At 42.2% G+C, this 16,924-nt stretch overlaps 1 protein-coding gene across 2 annotated transcripts in view; it reads left to right on the top strand.

Moving 5' to 3' along the window:
• Positions 1-16,924, top strand: part of TMEM132D (transmembrane protein 132D) — a 283,554-nt gene that overhangs the window by 224,776 nt on the left and 41,854 nt on the right. For both annotated transcript variants that reach the window (XM_054173066.1, XM_054173067.1), the window contains exon 5: positions 12,543-12,686. In XM_054173066.1, coding sequence (XP_054029041.1) covers positions 12,543-12,686 — 144 coding nt within the window. The remainder of the gene's footprint in view (positions 1-12,542; positions 12,687-16,924) is intronic.

Genomic DNA, 16,924 nt, shown 5'->3' with positions numbered 1-16,924 from the left:
GCTGCTTATTGCTTGACATTCCTAAACATGAATGTGCTATGAAAACTACCAAGGCCAAGCTGTGAGGAAACTTTGAAATAGGCAATTTAGGTACTTCTCTACATGATGACCAGGAGAACATGAGTTCTTTAGTTCCTTACAAACCTCTTTCTTCTCTTTAGAAATGTGAAAAACTAGTTTGGTCCATGCTCTTTTGCTCTGCCATGGGAGTTTACATTAATTGCTACATTGGAACAGTTTTCATCCTTGCAAATCTGCTTTTTTCTCATTGTCATTGTTTCATTTTCTCTTTGTCTTGCCACGATGCTAGGTATATCATCTACGTTGCTATCAGGATTTCCCATGTGCAGCAGTGAAATAGGACAGCAGAGCTTCAGGGGCTGTTCCTGTCTTTGCCAGTGGCTCTAAGTGGAGGCTTGGGCAGGTCTCCTAACCTGACCACCTCACAGATTTCACCTCTGGAAAACTGCAAGGGTGACAACAGAACTTTTAAAGTGATGTGAAAATGAAGTCAGAATTGATAAATGTTTTAGGATTGTTGTTGCTCTAGACAGTGATAAACATGTTTCCTCTCTGAGAAGTACTTTGTAGACATGGAGGGAGCTGAATCTCTCTCTCTATTCATAAACACCATATGTGCACCTTGATTTACCTCTTTGGCTGACAGATCTTTCTTGACCTCACAGAGTTAAACCAAAGTTGTGAGAGATGAGAGGAACAAACTTATCTGTTCAAGACTTGCAACATCCTGTAGACACTGTGGCAGAGCTGAACTTTAAAGAGGGTTGTAAAGTAAGTATCTCTGCAGGTGTCATGGGAAAAAGCAGCTGGTGGAAGAGCTGACTGGAAGACATTAAAAACTGGGGAAATTGCAGGAGATAATAAAGCAGCTAGGTAGGATTGGGTGAAAAGGTCATGGACTTTGAGGTGAAAATGAGGCTTTTGCATTGTGTGCCTGAGTTATGGAGATCCTCAAGAGCAAAAGACTAGGTAGATGTTGTGTTTGGTGCTTGGCAGGCCACCAGCAGTGGGTACCTGTAATAAGGAAGGCTGCATCTGTGCCTCTGCCCATATCAGTCAGGCTTCAGATAACTTAGTGTCAACACATGGCCAACAAAGGAAATGTGAGTCACCAAGGCAGGCCCATGGTGGTGATTTGGTAGGAGAGGATAATTGAATGTTTCACAGCAGGGCTTCAGAGTACAAACAGAACTCTGCATAAAGTGCTGGCAGACAGACCTCAGCAGATGTATCATCACACACCACAAGATGAGACCAAAGTAACTTTCAGGTGTGAATTTGTTTGTTGGTAAAACACAGACAAATCTAAACTTAGTCAGAAAATAAAATACTGAATCTCCTTTTGTTCCTACCAGGTTACATATTTCAGAGGACTTTGATGGGGCCTGATTGCCACATGGCCTGAGTCTGGAGAAGACTTTTGCAGAAATCTTGTTCTCCAGTAACATAAACATCATTTACACCTCTGTGATAAGTACTTAGGAATATTTTTCCTAGGAAGTTGATGTAGCTACTGTGATCATCGACTCACTTATACATTGTTCATCTATAGCATCAATAGTTCCAGTTAGTGCAGAAACAGGTCTCATCCCACATGTGATTCTGTGGGAGGGAGAGAATAGATACTGGAGTGCAACAGCAGAGTGTGTGGGCAGGGAGGGCTCCAATCAAACAGCAGCTTCAGTTATTAGCTGTGCCCAGCATCCATTGCAGCACTTGCTACATGTACCACATTATACAGAAATGTGATGAGCCCTGTAGCCTTTAACAAAGTGCAGCAGGACAATACTTTTCCTTTATTTTCTTTAGTCAGCAGCTAACCCGTGGAGAAGCTGGGCAAGTCCTCTCTTTCCCTGTCCCCTTCCCCTCTTCCCTGCCTCAGAGTCACACCCCTTGTCTCTCGCCATCCCCAGCTTCAGCTCTTTTCCAGCTTGTCACTTGCTAGCTCTGACAATGCAGAAATATGGTTGTGACCAGAGCAGATGCTGAGGGCTGGGGCAGAAAGGAGGGCTTGGTGGCGCAGAAGCCTGCCCCTGTTCTGTCACTGACCCTGCAGGCAGCAGTGGCCACAGGATTAGGAGAGGAGCAGTGTGTATCAGTTTCATTGCTGACTGGCTCTGGAAAGCAGAGAATGACAAAAAAGAACCTGTCAAATTTCTCTGCTGGATTTATCTGCATCCCAAGGGTTGCTCTAATTTGCTCCTTGTTGGCCAGGCCCCAAGGAGCTTTATGGCAGATGGGAAAAGGGTTCCCCAGCCATGTCCCTTGGTATTCCCATTAGACCACTGAGCACACCGGGGTTAACACAGTGTGGAAGATGGGAAGGATTCACATGCAGCTCAGAATACAGCCTGAGAATGACAGCAGCAAGCTGTGTAAGGAAAACAAACAAAAAACCAAACAGAACCCAACCCACATATTAAAGCAGGCCAGTGATTTGGTTTGGGATTTCTAATGTTACCCTCCATGAAAGCAAAACCCTTTCAATCAGTTTGACCCCAGTGGTTCTGGCTCTGCTACACATCACACCAAATATTTGCTCTGCTAAATTGCATTGCTAGAGTCTCGTTGGCATCTTTTCTTTGAAGTGATATCCTAGAGCTTTCATTTTGTTGCTGTAAATCCGTACATCACATCCCATAGTCCACCCCTTACAGAGCTCCAAAACCCCTGCAGGCACCAAACCTCTGCATTAGGCTTCCTAACTGCAGGCCTGAGAATCAAAAGAGCCTTCATGCTGGCACATCAATCCAGGAGCTGAGATACTGACCCCATCTGTGAAATTTGATTGGGTTTAGCTAATTTCGCATGACATGTCCCTACCAGTCTCCCCAGTCTCAGCAATTCAGTGGCATCAGACACAGTGTAGTTGTGTACCTTAGGCCAGATCTCCCAGCTCTGCTTTTTTGAAAGGTCTTCCTTTGACAATCAGCCATGCCTTCCCCTCCTGCAATGATGTCTAAATGTGCTGGCTGTCGGTTTAAGAGAAGCAAAGAAGAAATCCTCCCTGAGTTTGTTTGCTTGCTTGTTTGCTTTTAACAGCAAACCTTGTTGATAATCAGCTAAAGCAGTCTGTCTAGAGTCCAACATGAAGCATGCACACAGAGCTTCGTGGAGTTACACTTTGGAGCCTGTGAATTAATTAGCAATTTCTCTGAAGAACCGCAGGCTGACAATTCGCAGACTTCATAGCTCTCTGACTTTGATAAACAGGCAAGGAACATGACAGCTTCTTCCCAGGATCATGATAGCCCACTTAGCACTGCAACCACCCAAACACCACAGGAGGACGTGCCAATTCCAAAATGTTAGACATCCAAGCATTACAAGGAATTGGTCCCTTTAAACCTGAGACAAATTAAAATCAGCAAATTTGCAGACGACACCAAGTTGGGAGCAGATCTTGATCTGTTAGAGGGTAGAAGGGCTTTCCAGAGGGACCTCAACTGTCTGGACTGATGGGCAGAGTCCAACAAGATGGCATTCAACAAGTCCAAGTGCCGGGTGCTGCACTTTTGCCACAACAACCCCATGCAGAGCTACAGGCTGGGGTTGGAGTGGCTGGAGAGCTGCCAAACAGAGAGGGACCTGGGGGTGCTGATTGTCAGCTGGCTGAACATGAGTCAACAGTGTGGCCAAGAAGGCCAAGGGCACTTGGTGCCATGGTTTAGTCATGAGGTCTGTGGTGACAGGTTGGACTTGATGATCTTTGAGGTCTCTTCCAACCTTGGTGATTCTGTGATTCTATGTATTGACTCTACTACTATAATAGAAGGGAACTCCCATGGGAAGATTTGGTTCCTCATCTGAGTGTAAAGGAGACCCAGAATGGCTTGTGTAGCTTACTGATAAGTGTTGCAAACTCTCCCATTGCTAAACTGTTCCTTGCCCCCTCTAAATAGTTTGCCTGTGTGCTGCCTGCTCCCAGAAATCCTTAGCAGAAAATGAAGGCTTAAAATGACACACCTGCTCTGGGAAGTCACTGTCAGAAACATGAAAACCTACTGTGCCTTCATGCCAGAGCAGGGCTGGAAATAACAGCACCAAAAGCAGAGGCAATGTCCTGTTTCCCCGACTTTGCTGCTGCATTTGTTGTGTGCTTGCCATGATTCACCTTCAAGAGAACTGTTACCTGTTGTTAGCTGATCCAGCAGCTTGACCTCAGGCCTGGTCTAAGGAGTGGGCACTGCACAAATACCAGAAAAAGATCCTTATTCTGAGCAATTTCAGTCTAGATACATGAGCCAGAAATGGCAAGGAAAAGGGACACAACAGGCAAAGGGACTTTTCTCTCCCTTGGAGTGAGGAGGTTTATTTCCTGGCTTTTTCAACACTTAAAGATGTGGAATTGCATCCTGTAGTTCCAGGCAGTGTGCACAAGCCAGGGCTGCCTACTCCTGACAAGGTACAAATGTGAAACCAGGGAATTTCCAGCCTGAACATGAGCCTCTCTTCCCCAGGCAGATACTGTAGCACCTGGATTTTGTTTCTAATATGCATTTCTTTCCTTCTCCAGCTTTTTATTGAACATCACAGGCTGTGTAATGAGAGACCTCTCATTGTTGGTCATCTTGTTAATGATCACACTTTTCCTTTGGGTCACCTCCCTGTTCTTGTGTTCCTTCTCTCCCTATTTACTACACATAGCACTTTTCTTCCCTTCCCTCAAGCTTCACATGATAGATTCTATCTACAAAGAGATGAAAGTTCATTAATAAGTGTATAAAATAGCTAAGAGGCTTTGCAAAATCCAACTTACAGGTGAAATTAGATGTTTTTCCTGAATGCCTCATGTGTGGCAGTAGGAGGGGCAATCTCTGAGATATCCCATGTTGTGTTTTCCCTAGAGCACTACTCAGCCATAGGCTCTTTGGTTTTGACTAGAAAGTTGTGATGCTGTGCTTTCTACATATATATGGCTTTGTTTCACTGCTCATGTCAAATCTGCTCACTCCATAAGCAGAGAGGTTGTGGAGTCTGCTTCTCTGGAGTCTTTCAAGACCCATCTGGATGCATTCCTGTGCAACCTGCACTAGATTCTGTGGCCCTGTTCTGGCAGGGGGGTTGGACTCAATGATCTCTGGTCCCTTCCAATCCCTGACATCCTCTCCATTGCAAGGAATCAGACTGAAGAAGAAAGAATGAAATACATATCTAGATACTGATTTTGCCACCCATTTCTTTCTAAACTCTAAATGAGTTTACAATCACAGTTTGCTACAAAGGAAAATAATCCCATTTTGCCCTGTCTAGAAGCTGTGTGGAAGTTTAGGAGTCAGCAGGTAGATGCACCCAGAGAAACATGCATTTGGGGTTCTGTTGATGCTCCTTCTTAACCCTGCATCAGCACATCTGGTTGTGAGCTCTCTTGCCTGCACTGAGGGAAACAAGGAAACAATTTAAGAAAGTGCTTCAATTAAATGTGATTCATTTGCTTTTATATCCTCCTCCTTTCTCCCATTCCCAGTGACTTCAGAGTTCACTCTGCACAATGAAAGGTGCACACATTAAACCAAATAGCTGATTGTGAAGTTCTCACATTTTTGCATTAAGGTTTCACTGTCATTTCTCATACCTGCAGTATTTCTAATTGTACTTGCAACCCTTCTGTTAGTGCTCAGTGCTGCTTTATGTGTGGGGCCATGCCTGAGTCCTGCATAGACTCACCTGTCCTGGCTCTCCCACCAACAGGCTGCTTCCTCTGGGGAAGGGGACAGGGAAGTCACCCTCTGTGATTTTCCTCACCACTGGAGATGCCTCAGTCCTGGTGGTGGGCTGGTGCCCTTTGGTGGATCTGATTTGGGATTCAGCAATGCTTTTGCACCTCTTTAGTACCATTTCTTGGTGCTTCCCACAGCTGCCCCCCTCTTCCATGCAGGTACAGAGAAGTTGTGGATAAATTAATTTTAATGGAAAAGGGATCAACATAATGATCATCATCAACACCCCCATCCCATCTGATCCCTGTAACAGGTCTAATCCCACCCTCCCCTAAAACCCACCCCCAAAATCCACCCCGTAATCCCACCCTCATGCTTCAGCACAGGCTGCAAGAGCCTGGCACTTTCTGCCAGTTTGTGGCAATGGGACACTCTGCTGCTTCTTCCTGCACTTCTTGAGCCAGGTGTTCTGCTGGACACACTGTTCTGGAGTGATGGACGATTTGTCCCCACATTCTGTTGTAAATGCTCTGGCTTCATCTTGGTGATATTGAAGTGCTCCATGCTCTGAATGGCCTTGCAGGTAATGAGGATGCTTTTGTCAGTGGATAGCATCTTACTGTGCAGCCTGAGTATCCTGATGTGATGGAAGATGGTGGCACTAGTGGCCATGGAGATGATACCACCTGTGAGGATGTCCTCATCCATGTGGATGCATCTTCAAGGACCCTTCCAACCCAAGCTAGTCCAAGATTCAAAGATTCTAAGATTTCTGGTCACAGTTCCTTTATTCCTTTAGACACAGAATTGCAGCTAATTATTCAGTGTCTTTTAGTGTATCCTAAAAGCTTGGAAACCACAGGGAAAATAAAGAAATTGGAATTAAATTCTATTTATTGCAAGCTGCTTGCAAGCTCGGTGCTAATAATAATGTACTACAGCTGAGGACATTGACTTTGGAGCATTTTCAGTTTCTCTGCATCACCATGTATCTAGCCCTACCAGCTGCTTCTAAAACTTGTACTTCAGCTGCCATAATCTTATCATTAAAGGTGGATTTAATTCTTAAGAACCAATGAACAAACCTTTGTGCTTACACCCAGAAGCTGGGAGATGACTCTGCATTTAAGGTGCAAGCTCAGCTTTACTCCAGCATTGAGTGCTAATCCAGTATAATCGAGTGTTAGATGGTATGAACTTAGAGCAGCTTCTTTAGAGAGAGGCATCTATTTGCTTTATTATTCAGCTGATGCTTTCTAACTTTTCCAATCCTTTCTATGTTGTTGTTTTTGTTTCCTAGCCTTGCACTGGTAACATGAGGAAAAAAAGCTGAATTTGACCACATCCATGAGGATGTCAAGCATTTAGACTTTATTGGTTTAGAAGCTTACTAAATTTAAACAGAAGCATTAACATGGCCTTAGGCTCTCTTGACAGTTATAAACTCTTCCTTGGGGGGATTTCTGTAATGCTTTCTAATCAGCTTAAGGAGTTAATTAAACAGCTGTCACTTAGCTTCTTAATTCTGAGACTTGATGCTAAATAAGATTTGAAATTAGTTATGCATGACTGAAGCATGGATTCTCTGATAGAAGTAAGATGGCTGCTAGCTGAAGAGGAGCAAAATCTAGGCCTTTTTAAAATAAATAGTGAAAAGATTCAAGGTGGTACCCTGGGTTAATGCTCTACAGGCTGATTAATAGAAAAGAAGGGGGGTGGAAGGGTGGGACAGGGAAGAAAAAGGAAGATAATAATGGGTGCCAAATGGGATGGATTTTCATTATCATTTGGTGTCCTGCCCTGGGCTTTGGGAGATTTCAGTGAGCATTTCATCCTCTTCCCTGTTGCAGTCTGTACTTATTAAGCCCCAAAGTCAAGATGCCTTCTGAAAACCAAGGGAACATTCTTGATTTTAGAAGTTTGCTATGTAGCCTGCAAAAAACCCCAATATATATTCCACTACTCTAATAAAAATCTGCTGTGCTGGAAATCTGCTGCTTCTAGAACATGTATTACAGCGTTGTAGGGACTTTTTAATACTTCTTTTTTTTCTTGTGTGTTGTGGTAGCACAAGTAGCCCAAGTTATTTTGAGGAAAGAGGTCTGCAGGTCTTTTTTGGGTTTTTTTGAAACAAGCTGGTGCCTTGCTTGCTGCTGCATGCATTGTTGTGACCTTTGTGAGGGCTAACAAGGATTCAGCATTAAAATGATGTGCTGGATCTTGCTAAAATGCTTTTGGTAGAGGATACTGACAGCGTTAAACCTTTCCATGCTGTATAAATCTGATGTGAGGCCTCAAAGCAAGAGTCCTGTATTTATTTCTTTTAAAAGTCATTCTTAACACAAACATTAGGAACTATTCTGTATATAGAGAGAACCAGACTAAGAAAAAGAAGTGCCCTAAGATTTATAACGATATTGTTAAAGTTCTTTCTTTCACCCCAGGAATTACAAGGCAAAAGATGTCCGAAGGGAAATTAAATTGCAGGGAAGCTACCAATTAAAATTGAAAAAACTAATAGGTATTCACTTCTGCATTTCTACTTAAATAGATGCTTACTGTGTACAGCTTCTGAATGTGTTTCTGCTGGAGGGCTTAATATGCTCAGTTATTTAATATGAATCTTTTCAGCAGGCAAAGAACACTCACTCCAGAATATTCTTTAAAGGTATTACTATTACTTTTTTTTTTGCACAGTAGCAATAGCAGAATAAAGATTACCTGGTTTTCTGTTTCTATTACATGGAGAAAAATGTTTTCCTCTGATTATTATTTCATTTTATTATTTGGGGAGTTGGGTGTATGTGAATCACAGAGATATGCAGCATAATAGTCAGAGAAAGTTCAGCATCCTTTTAATAGCTGCTGAGGGAATCAACTTCTGGCTGTTAGAATATTTGGATATCACTTTGCAAAAGCGTAACTATCCCCATCCTGCAAGCCCTGACATCATATCTCCTATAATCTATGTTACTTATGGAGAAAGAGTGTAATATTTCTTCAGAAGATTCCTATGTCACTTAAGTAGAAAAAAAGCAACACTTTGAAATTAGTAACACTTGAATTTACAGTTTTTACATGCTGAGATTCCAGACTATAAATCTCTGTGTAGCTAAATAAAGTATCATGTTTGTTTCCTCAAAATGAAATAATTTTTATATGCTTTCACCAGGGGAGCACTAAGCCCTTTCCAGCCATTAAACAAATGACTAAAGAAGCATTTTACTCTGCCCCTGCTGTGTAAATTGGTGTTAATGGTTATTATACCTCTGTGTTCAAGGGTGAGGCACAAACCAGGTGCCCAAAGATATCATCCTCCAAGTCTATACGTGCAGAGGTACCAAAAACTATGCAAGCAGAATATATAACTTGGTTATTCTAGTGTAGGGTAGCATAGCCCTGGCTTCCTTTGCCCTTTGTTTACTTAAGATGAGTGGATTTGTTTTCCTGGGACTGAACAAGTAATTGCTGATAGAAAGCCAGAGAATTGCCATAGACATTTGGATGAACTCTAGGAATTGCTTCTCGCTCCCTGTTTCCCTCATTCCTTTTGGAAAGGGATTGGACAAAGATTGTTTTGGAGACTTCTAAGACTGTCTTTAAGAATCAGCAGGGGTGTCACATGCTGCATGTTGTGCTGATATAGACTGTGCAAGGTTCTGTAAACTCCTGTTTTCTGAACATCAATATGGACAAAACCTGCAAAACCTTGAATATTAAATCTTTGATTTTGGACAGATATACCATATAAATGTGCTTCCTTAATCAGCTATGAAAGTGCTGATCTCTTTTAAGTACTCTCATTAAAGTCATTGCCATTATTCACACGGCTGGGTTAAGTACAGGTCTGTCAGATTATAGCCTCAGACACAAAGCTTTGGGGCAGGACCCGACACCATCTTACTGAGCTTTGAAGCCAGCTGAGACTCTGGACATGCAGAAATTCCCTGTGGATTAGCTGTGCTATGCACATTTTAGCAGGTGGCTAAGAAGGGAAGCAGGGTAGCGGCAGTGAACAGCTGATTTACTAAGTAGCCTAGTTTTGCAGATGCTTCCATAAAGGTGCAGGTACCAGCTGTATTAAAGATGTAGTCTGTACTCAGAATATCCAAAGCCAGCACTTGGAAAATTCACAAGCTCAGAAGAAATTCCTGAAGCTTGTGAGAGTCAGTCACTAGCTCTCACCAGGTGAAATTACATTTGCCTTTGGTAGGCAGACCTCATTAATCACACTGTTTCAGAGGCTTGGTTATTAAACTTCCCTTTGCTTTATAAAATAAATGCAAAGGTCATACTGTAATGTATTAGCTGAAGGAAGAAGGCCATTCCTGCTTTGGAAGCATTTTCAGCTTGGTACAAGGGTGCAAGTAGCTAGGCATGTGGTATGGCCCCGAATGGTTCCAATGAAATGAGATTCATGCCCAAATGTTTGCAAAATCAGAACCTAATGCCCGGATATTGTAATTGTAGTGCTTAATAGCACTTGCTCTTTCAAGCTGCCCCCATTTGCAGCTCTGTGGAGCCCCTAGGAGACTGGCAAAAATATCTAAATAATCTGCATGCAATAACTGCTGCAAAGCCCAGATGTGGAAAAAAGGAAAAGAACCTGGAAACTTAATTGCAAATCTTTCTGAGATCTCAGTTGCCTGAATAATGGATTCTCTGCTGAGAACAAATGTGCACTCAAGACAGAAGGGCCTTGCGGTGCAGGCAGATATTCTCACCTTTGTATGAATTTAATTTCAGGCTATCTGAAGAGCTTTTGTGCTGTGGGAGGGAAAGGATTTTTCTTCAAGTTCTGTTTTTGTGAAATCCTGTTTCACCCTCCCCTAAAGGTCATGGTGAGGACAGGGCAACTTTAGCAAAGCAGTTTTCAAAAGACTAGGAGGCTGGGTTTTTTCTCTTTCTTTAAATATTGCTTTGAGTCTGAATACAGTTCCTCTGTTTCTTTAAGTAATAGGAAAAGGTCTTTTTGATCTCTATCCTTTAGATGAGAGAAATCTCAGCTTTTCCTCTGCCCAAGAGGCCTTAGAGGGAGTCCTCATCTTCTGGTAACTTGGTTTCAATCTCCCACTTTGTTGTCTTCCACAAGTAAAATCAGGTCAGTCTCAAAGCTCATAGTGTGAGCTACTTAGATAATGAGAAGTTAACACTTGGGGGGCTTTGGAAGCCTTTATTTCACAAGAGCCAGCTGAAATCAAGAGTCTCTTGTTCTATGGGACAGTCTGTGCTTTGCAAGCTCTGTTCTGAAAAACTCAGGAGATCTTTCAGGACTGAGCAGTATCTTGCAATTAAGAGCAGAAGAATGCAGGCACCAGTTTGTGCTCTCATGACACGAGCCAGTGATGTCTGCTGTGTGAGACTGATGTAACACCCAGGTGACTGAGAGCACTGTGTTTAGTCTCATGCTCTTCATATAATCAGAACTCAGCTCTCTTAAATTAGAAGTGATAAATCAAGCAGAGGAATGCATTTTTCCATAATCATCACAAAACCCATGTGTCACAGAAGAGCTTGTTTTGTTTAAAGAGCCCAGGTCCTCCTCAGCATTCCTCCTTTTTGGGAGAGGATGGGTTTGTGTGAGCTTCATTCCAAGGTAAAGGGACAGTTGTGGTGTGGTAGTTTTAGGCTATGCCTTTAAAAATTTAGCTGTGGTAAAGAGAGAGGATAAGTTGTAGAAAACTTGACAAGGGTCTGATTCCCTACAGTCCTGTGGTACATGTCGTCACTTATGCAAGACCAGAATCATGGCACTCTTAAACTAATTCCTTAGAAGGCAGAGCAGGGGAAAACAGATCTTATCTGGCATGACAGACAGTGCCACTAGCCTATGTGAGTTGTTGGATCTGCCAGCACTGCATCCCAAAGAGCAGCCTAAAGCCTGTCTCTGAGACTAGAGCTGCTTCCATACACATGGCCAGCAGAAGCGTCCACTTGAAGGTGCAGTCAGAGGTCATGCTAGAACACACCCTGAGTGCCAGATGGTTGGATGTGCTATCAGATGGGTTTTATAGCAGCTGTTTTCCCTCTGCAGGCTGTCCACAGACTGGAAGTTGGAAAGTGTTCATATTGCAAAAGACACTCCCCACTGTAGGGACTTGTAAAAGATCACCCAGGAGATTTGGGGCAAAGTGGATTTCTGACTAACCTCCATCCAAACTTGTTCCCTAACAAAGATACAATATTCACCTGGCCTAAGTGTTGGCAGTGTTTGTCCAACAGTGTCATAGAATGTCAATATTTGTAGGAAACCTTTCAGAAAATAGTGTTTTTTGGTACAACAGCAAGACCTAAACCCTTGTGTTTTTTAATGTGATCAGCAAGATTGTTAGTGAGCTCCTCATGATGGAGATTTCACTATTGCTAGATGCAAGGTCTGTCTTAAGTGGAGCAGGGTCTTTCCTCAGCTGTTAGGTTGCTCTGACACTTGATGATGAACATCTATGGAATATCAATTAGGGAAATATCTTAATATCTTAAGCAAATATCAAATATCTTAACAGTGCTGATTCAGGACTGGAACTTTGGTTCCAGGACTGAAGGGAGGAAGTTTGGGTGCTTGGTGCCATGGTTTAGTTGATTAGATAGTGTTGGATGATAGGTTGGACTCGATGATCTCAAAGGTCTCTTCCAACCTGGTTTATCCTATCGTATCCTATCCTATCCTATCCTATCCTATCCTATCCTATCCTATCCTATCCTATCCTATCCTATCCTATCCTATCCTATCCTATCCTATGTTTGTCTTTCCTGCCTGCTGCACTTGGAACAGATCTTGGTATGGCCATTAGAAAGTAAAGCAAAGCTGATTCTAGGCGGTACCAATGAATTAACAGCCAAATGTGTTTTTTGGTCTCTCAGGAAGCAGAGATCCTGAATACAGCTATTCTCACTGGGAAAACGGTGGCTGTCCCTGTCAAAGTGATCTCTGTGGAAGATGATGGTACCGTGACTGATCTTCTGGAATCTGTGGAGTGCAGATCATCCGATGAAGATGTCATTAAGGTAGGATCATGATGCTCCATTACACAAAGGCAGATACCCTGCAAAACAGTGGTGCTCTCTAATGCAGCAAGTTCTTGTATCTTTCTAACTGTTCTTGAGCTGGAAGACAAAGGTTTATTATTGCTGTTACATAGAGATTGCTTCAGTGGAGCAACAAAACAAACACAAAATCACACATTTTCCATCCTGCATGTCAAATACTTGGAACTGTCTGTCACTTCCCAATTCTGAAGTGTTTTCAGTCTTCACTCTACCTTTGCCTTTTCAGTTGTAGGGGCTGTGTAGGTTCAGGAATGTTGTCAGCTGATGTTCTAGAGATGTAGATAGTTTCTATGGACTTGGTTTACAGCATTGGAAGAGGAATTGTATGACTCAAAGTTTGAGTTCCTCTTGGTACTGACTCAGCAGTGTGTTGCAAAGAACATTAGCTCTAAATTTGGGAATTTCTTTGGTTGCAATTCCTATGGCAGTATCTCACAGGAAACATGTTGGCTGCCAGTCATGAACTGGTAACTGCTGTGTAGTTACTGCTTGACCAGGGAATTTGCTCTGTACAACAGCTCTATAGGCTAAACTTCCTTGAAAGGTAAATGGCAGGCAATAAGATACTGCTACTCTTAGTGCTGATTCACTGTGTATACTTTCCTAGTCAGTGGTGAGGAGAGAGACTGCAGGAATGCCTTTAAGTGCCTTTTTCCTACTGAAATCTTAGGATCAGACCGGACCTTCAAGAAAATTGCTGCTTCTTAAAGGTTTTCAGCTTGTACCAATGCTACAGCTAAATGCATGTAACTTGGTTAATGGATAACAAATATTAATGGTAGTGGAAAGACATGGTCAGCAGTGGTGATAATGGGAGATATAGTGGGAATTATTCCAGCATGGTGACAGAAGTGTTGGCTTGTCTACAGCAGCTTTTCCCTTCTCACACACTCATCTGTGGCTGTCACTGGAGAAGTCAAAATGAGAGACATGGCTACAAATAGAAGTCAAAATGGAGGGCTTTCTAACATAGCCAACATGCCACAAAATGATTACAAAGACTACAGGCCACCCCTGCAGCTGCTGGAAGTCGCTGTTATCCCATTAACTTTTGTGAACTGCACCATATTGAGGACTCGGCCTTTGTGAAATTTGCCTTAGCCTAAAGCTGCCTGGATTGCTAATCTTTCTGTCTCTTATGTTAGTTCATTTTAATTTGAATTCAAGCTGCTAAGGGTAGTTTTTGGCTCCAAAGCAAGCCTCACTGGGCCCCATTAACTGGAAAAAGACTCTTCCTAGTGGACATTTTTTTGCCTTTATAGGCAAAGACTGAGTGTACTGAGTTGTTAGCATTGTGTGGGAAACTGTTGGGAGTTTGAGACATACCTGTAAGTTCAGTAACTTCATGTGACAGAGGGAAAGACAACTTGGAGCAGAGTAATTGAAAACTGAAGCTGTGTGTAGGTATAAATACTCTTTCTTGAGCTATCTCTGAACAGATACTAACTTTTTTCATTAAGAAAAAAAAATGCCATTTTTACACTCATTGAACTTGTTTTACATAATCTCTTTATGGCAATTTCCTACACCCAAGAAGAACCCAAGCAGTTTTCAGGTCCAGCATTTTTTATCTTTCCCTTTTAGATTCTGCTCAGGATTTCTATTTATCTAAATAGCTACCAGGATAGTATTTTCTCATCAAATGTGGCCCTCTGGTTGTCTTAATAGAGAAGTGTTTGGGGATTTTTTAATTCCTTAAACCCCTTTTGAATCTGGTCAATCTGCCAAATATAGCAAACTGTTAGTCTGAAGTTAGGTTTAAAAATAGATACTATTTGTGGTCCTTGTGTGGTGGAAGTCTTCACTCCCTAACTCATTAACTAAGTTCCGGTTATTTCCACAGAAAAATCAGGTTTGTTTTCCAGAGTTTTAGTTTAGCAGAGTGATTAGGTGTTGTAACCAAGATATTTATGGTATGGTTTTGTCTGATATAAATCTGCACCAGTCTGTGGCATACAATACACTCAGTTCTAACCCTGGCAGAGAGGATAAAGTGGTGGTACTGCTTAAGTGTATATCTAGCATCATCTGTAAGGATATGAATATATCAATAAAGGCTTCTCTGTGCTGAGTCATGGATAAACCATTGCAAAATGATGCTCAGGACAGGCCCTGTGCCAAAACAGGAAATCACTAGTCACAGGCCAAGGCATCCTGAGCTTCTGCAAACATCCTGCTAGAGTTCACTCCTCCACAGAAGGAAGGCAGATTTCAACAGCTTTAAAATGAGTTGCCAGCTCTTAAGTGAAAATATGTCTCCAGGTTTCTAGTTTACCTGCCCTGTTTCAGACCAAGCCTTATTCACAGACATCTTATCTAATGAAGATAAAGATATACAATTACTGACCAGCCTTCAGCATCCAGCAGTAATTAGAGTTTCTGTTCTCTGGACATTAGCTTAGTGAATATAAAATGGAAGAAAAAGTCTGCTGAAAATACCCATTGAAATATAAAGATTAAGATTACACTTCATGGTGTCTTTACTGGTGTCATTTTTCAATGCGTCCGCCACGCAACATCTAAGAGATTAAATACATCTTCATAGCTCAGCTTTTTTTTTCCTTTTCTCTTGGTGTTGATTAATGATGAGTGTAACTTCATTTGCCTTGCAGGATGAGGATATCTCATCCTTCTTTTCACTGAGACTTTGAAGAACTTTAAAGGGCTGGACCAAATTCTGCACTGACTTTTTTTTTTTTTGACCTGTTCATACAATTGACCGTAGCTGAATAAATCAGAACAGAATTTAGTTCACTGAAACAATATTTTTACTGCCTGAAATGATTTGGCAAGAATTTCAAAGCATTATAAAGAAGTTCTGGGCCATTGAAATGGCTAGTAAGACTCTGGCTGACTTCATGGAAAAGAGAGAGATTGGTAAGAAGACTGTTGTTTGCCAAGTTGTTAACATGGAAAACATTCTCAGGATTATTTTAATCAAGAATGAAGAGAGAGGGAAAATCAACATCTTTTAATCTTTCCTTTTGAAAAAGGCATTTCCATTTCAAAATGACCATTTTGTTCAAGGCTCAACAAAGTCTGAAACTCTCTAAAGCAACACTTTCCAATGCTTTGGATTTGCTATTTGATGAGTTAATGGAAAATCTTAATTTTGATTGCTCTGAATCAAAACCACCTTCAGGTTCATTTTGTTTGATCAGTTAACTAAAAATTCCAATATATTCTCAGATCTGTCCAGAAACCACTTGCCAGAAGTCACACAGTGATTGGTGCCAACACTGGGATCAGGATAGAGTTTCTCTGGCCTCTTTTTATGTTACACTCTGTATTTGTAGATTACTCCATGCCTTTCTAACAAAATGCCTTTGGCTTGTTTCCTTCTAGAGCATCTTGTAGTTTTCTGAGATCTCAGAGAAGGATGCAGATAAGAGGCAGACATACTAACTTTGTCTGTATTCTAAGGAAACTCCTGGGGCAGAAGGAGTGAGAGAAGGGTCATTACTTTGGGTATCTTTTGCACAACCTAGGATTTAGCACAGAGTCAAGGGGCTGTGTCCCATGCGCAGAGGCAGGATGTTACAGGATGGTTTGGTGAGGCTACAGCTCTAATACTGTGCTCAGTTTTAGGCTCCTTACTAGAAGAAGGACATTGAGGTACTGAAGCACATCCAAAGAAGAGCAACTAAGCTGGTGAAGGGCCTTGAATACAGGTCTTACAAGGAACAGCTAAAGGAGCTGAGATTGTTTAGCCTGGAGAAGTGGAGGCTCAGGGGAGACCTTATTGCTCTCTACAACTACCTGAAGGGATGGTTGTGGCCAGGAGGGGGTTGGTCTCTTCTCCCAGGCAACCAGCACCAGAACAAGAGGACACAGTCTCAAGCTGTGCCAGGGGAAGTTTAGGCTCGAGGTGAGAAGAAAGTTCTTTACTGAGAGAGTTGTTAGCCGTTGGAATGTGCTGCCCAGGGAGGTGGTGGAGTGACCATCCCTGGAGGTGTTCAAGAGGGGATTGGACATGGCACTTGGTGCCATGGTTTAGTAGTCATGAGGTCTGTGGTGATAGGTTAGACTTGATGATCTTTGAGGTCTTTTCCAACCTTGTTGATTCTATGATTCTATGTTTAGTCTTCAAAAGTGGAGGCTGTGAGGAAACCTCATTGCCCTCTACAACTCTCTCAAAGGTGGTTGGAACAAGGTGGGAGTTGGTTTCCTCACATACAACACTATACAAGAGGGAA

Source organism: Dryobates pubescens, chromosome 25 (assembly GCF_014839835.1).
Source record: "Dryobates pubescens isolate bDryPub1 chromosome 25, bDryPub1.pri, whole genome shotgun sequence".
Lineage (NCBI taxonomy): Eukaryota > Metazoa > Chordata > Aves > Piciformes > Picidae > Dryobates > Dryobates pubescens.
Note: the sequence above shows the minus strand (reverse complement) of the source record. Positions and strands in the feature narration are given on the sequence as shown.